The following is a 10,000-nucleotide window of genomic DNA, read 5'->3' as shown; positions in this document are numbered from 1 at the left end:
GGCATCTCACGACTTGAGGGCGGGTTTTCTTGTGTTTGAGGGGTGGGGAGGGGGAGGGGGAGGGGGGGCGAGCTTCAGAGTTATATACTGAGGTGTGTGTATTTTCTTTTTCTCTTTGTCTTACTGTTTCTCTCTCCCTCTCTCTCTCTCTCTCATTCTCTTTCTCTCTCTCTCTCTCTCTCTCTCTCTCTCTCTCTCTCTCTCTCTCTCTCTCTCTCTCTCTCTTTACATCCCATCCATCCATCCTACCTCCCCCCCTCCCTCTATCCATCTCTCTTTCTCCCTCTATCTATCCATCTTTCTTTCTCCATCTATCCATCGATCTCTCCCTCTATCCATCTCTCTATCCAATTCTATCTATCCATCCATTTGAAGTTCTCTCCCTCCCTCCTCCTCCTCCTCCCCTACTCCCTCCCCCCCAACACAAGAAAGAAAAACCCGCTATCCATCTATCTATCCATCTCTCTCTCTCTCTCTTCTCTTCTCTCTCTCTCTCTCTCTCTCTCTCTCTCTCTCTCTCTCTCTCTCTCTCTCTCAGGTACATCTGAGGATTGCGTAACTCCGGAACACTCGAAACAATTATTATTTTCACACACTCCCACGCCTAAAAAAAATAAATAAATAAATAAATCAGCATCTTACACCCACGAAGAAAACAAACGAATAAAAATATACATCAAGTTCCTTTTTATACCTTAAAAGAAGACTCATTTTAACCTTAAAAGAAGACTCATTTTAACCTTAAAAGAAGACTCATTTTAACCTTAAAAGAAGACTCATTTTAACCTTAAAAGAAGACTCATTTTAACCTTAAAAGAAGACTCATTTTAACCTTAAAAGAAGACTCATTTTAACCTTAAAAGAAGACTCATTTTAACCTTAAAAGAAGACTCATTTTAACCTTAAAGGAAGACTCATTCATACGAAAGTCAGAACAAAAAAGGGGTTGACTGTTTATGAATCTCAAGAGCGCCATAAGGTCATACGAAACTAATCTAAAAACCACTAACGTCAAATTATCGAAAGAATAGCATAACACCTTTTTAATGATGGCGGCAATAAGTTCAATTAAACAGCTGCATATCACCCCGCAAGACAATACGGGAAAATAAATTATAGTTATAATCGTCTTACTCATAAAAACAAGTTCCGCGCCAGGCAGTAAAAGTGAGGATGATTCGTTCAAAAAAAAAACGAAAAAGAAAAAAAAACCTGTCCGCCATGGCCCGTTTTCTTTGACAGGAATTTTCGACACCATCCCAGACTTCGCTAAACATGAAAGTATTCATTACTGGAGCTGTGATGGATGTAAAATGGGTTGTAGCTGCGAATTATTTGCTTGTGTGGCTGGATATTTGCGTGGAGATGTGTCGGATACGAAATAGCTAGTGTAGCGCGTCGGGCAAAGGTTAAATGCCGAAAATGGCGGCCTGATGGAAATGTTTAAGCAGAGATATGTGAAGAAGAACATTAGGCTTGGAAAATGGACTCTAAAAGATAAGGTCGCTCTTTGATGAAATGTTCCGAGGTTACATTATCAGCAACAAACCCTATATGGTAAGATGGGCGTGCGTTAAGGCATACTGTTGTATCCTGTTCCATCCACAGTCCTCCTTCGAGATTTCCACTTATTTATCTTCATCTATCCATTCTATTTATCAAATCGATCATTGGGACTAAATTCGCGCGGAAAAATATTACACTCAACCATCTACCAGTAATCAGAAATCATTAAAATACAAAAAAAATAATAATAATCCGATATGAAATCTTCACACCGTCGAAAAACAAAGGAAATTTGCCCCAAATACACGAAACGAGAGAGAGGAGAGAGAGAGAGAGAGAGAGAGAGAGAGAGAGAGAGAGAGAGAGAGAGAGAGAGAGAGAGAGAGAGAGAGAGAGGGGGGGGGGAGAAAAGGAGAGAGAGAGAGAGAGAGAGCAGAGCAAGCATAGACAGAGACAGACATGTATATATATATATATATGAGAGAGAGAGAGAGAGAGAGAGAGAGAAGCAGGCAGGCAGATAGGCAGACAGAGAATGAGAGACAAACAGAGAGAGAGAGAGAGACAGAGACAGAGGGAAAAAATACCACGGACTTCCTTGAATTATCCGACATGAATAACCGATCAGCGTCAGTCATGCAGGCGAGAGAATAAAGAAGTCATGACCGGCGGACCTCTTACCGTCATGCACTAGCAAATATAAAGATATCGAGTGCATCAAACCTCACACAGTTCTTCAAAAACCGTGACACAGGTTTAGTTGGGAAACACGTGCAGCTCAAACCGGATATAATGACAGCCAGAATTTGTTTTTCCCTTTTGATATTGTCTTCTTTTTCTCTTTGCCGAATGGAAATTGCATCTAAAAGGAAATTCGGAGTTTGTGTGTGTCCTGTTTTCCTGCATTTCTCGATTTGGCGGGAGTATGAGGGCGCTGTTTGACCTTTCTAGGTGAGCGGGAGGGAAGGTTGAGCGCCGAAACACGACCTGGAATTATCCTCCGTCAAGACCTAGTTCTCTCTCTCTCTCTCTCTCTCTCTCTCTCTCTCTCTCTCTCTCTCTCTCTCTCTCTCTCTCTCTCTATTCTCTCTCTCTCTCTCTCTCTCTCTCTATCTCCCTCCTTCCTCCTTTCCTCCTTTCCTCCTTCTCCTTCCTCCCTCTCCTCCCTCTCCTTCCTCATCCCACTCCTCACTCTCACTCTCACTAGCTCCTTACCTCCTTCTCACTCTCCTTCTCCTTCTTTCCCTTCCTCTCTCTCTCCTTCCTTCCCTTTCCTTTCCCACTCCACTCTCACCCTTCCTCTCCCTCTCCCTCTTCCCTCTCCCTCCCTCTCCGTCTCCGTTTCTCCTTCTCCCTCCCTCTCCCTCTCCCTCTCCTTCTTCCTCCCTCTCCTCCCTCTCCCTCTCCCTCTCCCTCCTTCCCCCCTCATCCTCTCTCCCTCTCACCCTCCCCTCCTCTCTCCTCCCCCCTCCCCCTCTCTTTCTCTCTTAGTTAACCTATATTAGCGTTATATGTTACGCGTGTACATTATACCTGTGCCTTGACTTGAAAACATAGAATGTGTTCAGTCGCACGCCATAATAAGCGCGGGTTTGTGATTGATGTGCGTGTGTGGCAGAGGAGTTGCTAGTCAGCCACCTGTCGTGAGGGCCGCCAAGCAGTCAGGCCATTTTATGACTCATGCAAGGCTGTTTCCTCTCCCCTCTCTCCTTTTTCTTTCCCTTTCTCCCTCGCTCTTCTTCTCCCCTTTATTTTCTTTTGTTTTCCTTCTATCCCTCTCTCTCTCTCTTTTCTTCTTTCTTTGTGTTTTTTCTCTTCTTTTCCTCCTTCTATTCTCTCTTCTTTTTTTTTACCATCCTTCTATACTTTTGTCCTCGCATATCCCTTTCTACACTTCCCTCCTCATTCTTCCTCTTCTTCCTGCCTCCTTTGCTCCCGTTATCCTTCCTTCCTTCTTCCCTCCCCTTTTATTCTTACTCTTATTCCTACTCTCTTCCCTTTTCCCACTCTCCATTCTTCCCCTCCCCGCCCCTTTCCTTCTTTATGTTCCTCGCATTCCTTTTCCTTCTTTCTTCTTCCTTCCATCCATTTCTCCCCTTCCCCCTGGGTTTCTTGTTCTTCCTCCCTTCCATCTCCTCCCCCCATCCCTCTCCCATCCTTCCATCTCCTTTCTCTCCTTCCCTCCTCTTCCCTCACCCCTTCCCTTTCTTCCTTACCGCCGTCGCTTCCTTCAAAGGCCCTTCCACCTTCTCCGCATCCTCTTTTATTTTTTTCTTTCTTTCTCTTCTTTTACAATGCTAATGAGCCATTATCCGGGGAACCTCCGATGGCACCACCAATTACGTGGAACCTTATCACGCTCTGCCTTTGTCTAAACAGGTTTTAAACGTGTTGGATCTCCTCATGGCTGCAATTACCATCACTTGCGTCTCCTTTTCCCTGTTATTTCCATCATTTATACCCAAATATCAGGAGGAGGGGCATGGTATTGCCGCGAAATGCTGTTTGGAAATGGCTAGAAAATGTTTTGATTCGTAGAGTGTCTCGGAGTTCCGGCGAACCAGTTTCGTTGATGGGGTGTCATGTCTCGTTGAGTTATTATCACTTGACAAGCTCTCTCTTCGCTGTCATTTCCATGCGTCATAATCAAATATCAGTAAGGATCATGTCATTGCTGTCAACGTCATTCCTCGTCGATTTAATTGCAATGACTAGAAAGAAAAATACGTTTTATTTGTTGAGTGTTCTGAAGCTTCGCCGAACCACTTTCGTTGATGGCGCTCCCTGTCACGCTGAACTGGCAGTCACTCTCTCTAATGACACTCACACGACGCAGATAGTTTTGCTTTCCCACGTGTTCGTTAGTTCAAAGAGTTCAAAAAGTTTGTGTGAACGGAAATCCCTCTCCTCTCTCTCTCTCTCTCTCTCTCTCTCTCTCTCTCTCTCTCTCTCTCTCTCTCTCTCTCTCTCTCTCTCTCTCTCTCTCTCTCTCTCTCTCTCTCTATCTCTCTCTCTCCTCTCCTCTCCTCCCTCCCTCCCCTCCATCCCCCTCCCTCTCTCCCTCCCTCCCCCTCCCTCTCTTCCTCCCTCCCCCCTCCCTCCCTCTCCTCCCTCCCTCCCTCCCTCCCTCCTCTGCCTCCCTCCCTCCCCCTCTCGCTCTTTTTTTTTTTTTTTTTTTTTGTCTTTAAGGGAGTCAGATTCTGGGATATTTTCTTGCTCTTCAACCCTCACGTGGAAAGGCGGCCGTTATGCAACATCTTGCCGGAGAAGCCTCGTTATTGCCATTTTGCAACGACTGGGAAAACTCCTCTTGTTTTGCTTCCATGATTGTTCTTTGTGTATTGCTTTACTTTAAAAAAAATCAATCATTTTTTTTATTGTTTTTGATTGTTCTTTGTCTTTTTTTTTCCTTTTTTTATTTTTTGTCTCTTTTTTTCTTCTCTTTTTTCTTGTCTTTGATTGTGCTTTGTGTATTTGTTTTACTTTTTTCTCTCTCTATCTCTTTTTCTTCTCTTTTTTTCTTTGTTTTTGTTGTAAGGATTTGTTCATTAGTGTTATATTTTTCAACGTTTTATTTCAGCTCATTTATGATTTACGTATATATATTTTTTTTCTTTATTTTTTTTTTTTTTATTATTATTTTTCCACTTTTCTTCTGTTATCATTCCTCTATGTTCGCTAATTTTTGTTTCATATTTTTTTTTCATTTCATTGTTATTAAGTATTGTGAAATGCTCTAATGATTTCGTTATTTTTCCTTTTTTTCTTTCTAATTTTATCGATTCACGTTGATGTTTCATTCCAATTTTTCTTCATTTTGTATTTTTTTTCATTATTGGGTTTACCTCTTTTTTTATTTCTTTTATGATCATTCTTCATTTTCCATTCCTCGTCTGTTCCCTCCTTTCTCATTTCTTCTTCCTTAATCCTTGCCATAATTTTTTCCCATCATTTTCTTGTCTCTTTTTATCGTACGTTTCTCTTTCTCTCTCTTCTTTCTTCTTTTCTTCCTTTAAGTTTTTATTATTCTCGTCTCTCATTTCCTTTTTTCTCTTATCATGTTTCTTGTTCCTTATTTCCTCGTCTTTTTTATTTCTTTTTATCCGTTCTCTCGTTCCCAGTTTCTCTTTTTTATCATTTTCTTGCTTTTTATCATCCTTGTCAGTCCCTATTTTCTCTCTTTCTTTTCCCTCCTTATCATCGTTTTCGTGTCACTTCCTTTTCTTCCTTTTTCATATAATTCACTTGCTCTTCTTATTTTTCTTTCTTTCTTCATTTTTCGCCATTTCTCTTATTCCCTGATTTATCATTTTCTTCCCTTCGTTTTAGCATTCTTTTTGGTCTTTCTTTCACATCTTTTTGTTTATTTTCTCTTCATTTTTATTATCTATCTTCTCGCGTTCTCCCTTTTTTCTTCCATTCTTTGTATCTCCCCCTTCCCCTTCCATTCTTTCTATCCCCCTCTTTTTCTTTCAATCTTCGTATCTCCCTCTTTCCCCCAATTTTCACCTTTTTCATCTTCTCCATTCCCTGGTTTCTCTCTCTCTCCCTCTCCCTTCTTTCCTTCCCTTTGTCTGAATCCTGTTAACTCATTTCCAAAATTTTTCTCTGAAGTTTCTCCTAGTCATCCCTCCCTCTCCCCGTTTCCCATTTTCAATGACACTCTCTTCAACGTAAATATAATCTTCCCGAAACTAAATACTCTTTGAAAAGGGAAAACACATCATTAATAAAAACAAATGGAGAAATAAGAATGAAAAGAGTGTAGGTTATATTTCAAACATTTATATAATTAACAGAGAAGAGTTAGATTTTTTTCGACAAAGGAGTTGTTAATTAATAAATATTATTCTCACTTTAGGTCTTCATTTGATGTCGATTGTTCTTGATTGACCGAGCGTGACCGTGTGTGTGTGTGTGTGTGTGTGTGTGTGTGTGTGTGTGTGTGTGTGTGTGTGTGTGTGTGTGTGTGTGTGTGTGTGTGTGTGTGTGTGTGTGTGTGTGTGTGTTTCGCGTCTAGTAACTCGAAATGACTCCATTGTAACAAACGAAAAAAGTGTCATATATGATAATGAAATGACTCCAGAGCACAAGATTGTATTTAATGCGTTCCCATTAAATTTTCATCAGACATAAATTGCAATTCTGACCAAGACTTAATCGAAATTCGTCAGATATATCACCTTCTGCTGTCAAAGTTATTTCATCGCTAATTTAGACTTAATAGAAACGCGTTAAGAAAATTTCTTGCACATTTACACCTTAGTCCAGTGTCTCAACAACTAGGCTATACACCGACCAGCCTCAGAAAAACAAACACTGGCAACTCATTCCGTACTCTGGAGGACTCCAATTCGTCCGCCTTTTATAAGAAATCAATATATATATTGATGTTAAAGGCAAAAAAACACTAATATATAGATAGATAAAGTACTGTTTATATTCTAAATATGGACATGAAAACAAAAGAATTTAATGACAGCTGATTATAATGAAAAAGAAACGGAAAATCGGAATGTTCTGGTGTGAGTTGTCGGTTTCTGTTTTTTTCCCTGAAATTAGTCGACTTCAGGTGTTGATCATTCTTGAAAAAAGTGCTACATTTTCCTACGTTCTTATGAAAACCTACATTTATTGTCGTCCAATAAAGCAATAGACGTTAATATATCTCGCATTGCGGGTTAATAAGCAAGGAAGATCGTATCAGTTAAGTCAATGAGGTGGTGAGCATATTAAGTCGTTATTTCACGTTTATCGTCTCTGATATCGACCTTAAGGCACTGAAAACTACAAGTGGTTAATTAACAAGTAGTTAATTATGAAGTTATAATTCGAGCACAATATATATATATATATATATATATATATATATATATATATATATATATATATATATATATATATAGTGCATGTTTGCAAATGAAAACGGCCATATTTTTTTCTTACAGATTTTGGTTGGTTCCGTGCAACAATTTGTAAAAAAAAAAACAGTACTTGAACAATGGTTAGCCTATATTGTACACGATTCTCTCTTAATGTATAGGGTTCCCTTTTATAATATTTGTTTCTGTTACATACACACACACACACTACGCAAACAAACACACCACACATACACACACACACAGACAAACATACACACACGACACAAACAAACAAACACACATACGACACAAACAAACACACACACACACGCACACACACAAACAAACACACACACATACAAAAAGACACAAACAAACACACACACACGACATAAACAAACACACACACACACACACACCGCACAAACAAACACACACAAACAAATACATACACACACGACACAAACAACCCACACCGCACAAACACACACACACACACACACACACACACACACACACACACAAACAAACAAACCCACACAAACAAACCCACACACAAACACAAACAAACAAACAAACCCACACACACACAACCCCCCATACCTCCCCCTCCCCCACCAACCTCCAACGCTCATTTCCTCCCGCAGGTGATCATGGGCGGCGGGCGGCGAGTCTTCACGCCCAACGATGTCTTGGATGTCGAAGAGTCTCGCTACGGCTACCGAAGGGACGGGAAGAACCTCATAAACTCGTGGCTGGAGGACAAGAGAGGGCGTGGGAGCAGCGCCGCCTACGTGTGGAACCGGGAGGACCTCCTGGCCACCAACACGAACAACACAGACTACCTGCTGGGTGGGTTTTCGAGGGTTTTTTTGAGGTTTTCGAGTGGCGGTGGGCTTCTGGTGTGTGTGGGAGAGAGAGAGAGAGAGAGAGAGAGAGAGAGAGAGAGAGAGGTTTTTAAGTGGTGATGGTATTTTGTGAGTGTTTTTTTCTTGTGTGTTTTTTTTCTTTTTTGGTTTATACTTTTGATGGTATGTTTTCTCTTCGTCCTTTTCTTTCTTTCTTCTTTCTTCTTTCTTCTTTTTCTTGTATCAATTCTTCTTCTTTCTCTTCCTCTTTTTTCTGCTTTTTCTTCCTCCTTCTCCTCCTCCTTCCCCGTCCTCCTCTTCCTCCTCCTTCTCCTCATCCTCTTCTTCCTCATCCTCATCCTCATCCTCCTCTTCCTCATCCTCTCCACCCCCACCACCAGCACCTCCACCACCCCCTTCTTCCCCCTTCTCCTCCTTTACTCTTCCTCCCCTCCTCTTTCTCACAAACCCACTTCTTTCTCTTCTCTTCGCTGTTCCTCCACTCCCACTCCCTCTCCTCCCTCCCTCTCCTCCCTCCCTACATAACCCCTTTTCCCTTCTCCCGCAGGACTCTTCGCCTACAGCCACATGGACTACCTGGTGGAGCGAGATTCCTCCATGGACCCGAGCCTCCCTGAGATGACCCGAGCTGCCATCGAGGTCCTCCAGAGAGACAGCAAGGGCTTCTTCCTACTGGTGGAGGGTAAGGGATGCCACCTGATTATTTGAGGAAGCTATAGGGCTTTTATTGTCATATAGTATGGTGTGAGTTTTTGTTTTGTTTTTGGTTTCCTGTGTCGTGCGCGCAGTAGGTCTAACTTTGGCATATTTATAGTTCCAGTTGTGTCGAACTTATAGCTCTATGTGTCATACTTATAGCTCTGAGGGATATACGCATAGCTCTAAGTGTAATACTCATAGCTCTGTGTCATACTCATAGTTGTGTGTCATACTCACAGCTCTAAGTGTCATACTAATAACTCCTGCGCCATACTCATAGTTCTAAGTGCCATACTCATAACTCCTGTGCCATACTCATGGCTCTAAGTCTCATACTCATAGCTAGCCATGCTCATAGCTCTATCATACCCATAAGCCCTAAGTGCCAAACTCCTAACCCTAAGTGCCATACAATAACCCTAAGTGCCATACTCATAACCCTAAGTGCCATACAATAACCCTAAGATCCATACTCATAACCCTAAGTGCCATACAATAACCCTAAGTGCCATACTCATAACCCTAAGTGCCATACAATAACCCTAAGTGCCATACAATAACCCTAAGTGCCATACTCATAACCCTAAGTCTCATACTCATAACCCTAAGTCTCATACTCATAACCCTAAGTGCCATACAATAACCCTAAGTGCCAAACTCATAACCCTAAGTCTCATACTCATAACCCTAAGTGCCATACAATAACCCTAAGTGCCAAACTCATAACCCTAAGTCTCATACAAATAACTCCTTCTCTAACTGTGCCCCACTCACCCCCCTCCTCCCAGGCGGCCTCATCGACCACGGCCACCACGGCAACAAGGGCATCAAGGCCCTGACGGAGACGGTGGAGATGGACGAGGCAGTGGAGGTGGCCCTGTCCATGACCAGCCGGGAGGACACGCTCATCGTAGTCACCGCCGACCACGCCCACACCATGAGCATCAATGGGTACCCTTCCCGCCACACAGACATTCTCGGTGAGGATTCTTCGTGTGTGTGTGTAAAAAAAAAAAAAAAAAAAAAAAAAAGAGGCGTGTCGGTGTTTTTTTGTTTGTTTGT

General features: G+C 41.9%; 1 protein-coding gene across 1 annotated transcript in view; it reads left to right on the top strand.

Moving 5' to 3' along the window:
* The window catches only part of LOC113803202 (alkaline phosphatase), a 116,223-nt gene that overhangs the window by 104,877 nt on the left and 1,346 nt on the right, over window positions 1–10,000 (top strand). Inside the window, 3 exon segments of the mRNA XM_070115220.1 lie at window positions 8,018–8,222; window positions 8,787–8,921; window positions 9,727–9,918. Coding sequence (XP_069971321.1) covers window positions 8,018–8,222; window positions 8,787–8,921; window positions 9,727–9,918 — 532 coding nt within the window.

The sequence above is a fragment of the Penaeus vannamei genome, chromosome 37, assembly GCF_042767895.1.
Source record: "Penaeus vannamei isolate JL-2024 chromosome 37, ASM4276789v1, whole genome shotgun sequence".
NCBI classification, from domain to species: domain Eukaryota; kingdom Metazoa; phylum Arthropoda; class Malacostraca; order Decapoda; family Penaeidae; genus Penaeus; species Penaeus vannamei.
Note: the sequence above shows the minus strand (reverse complement) of the source record. Positions and strands in the feature narration are given on the sequence as shown.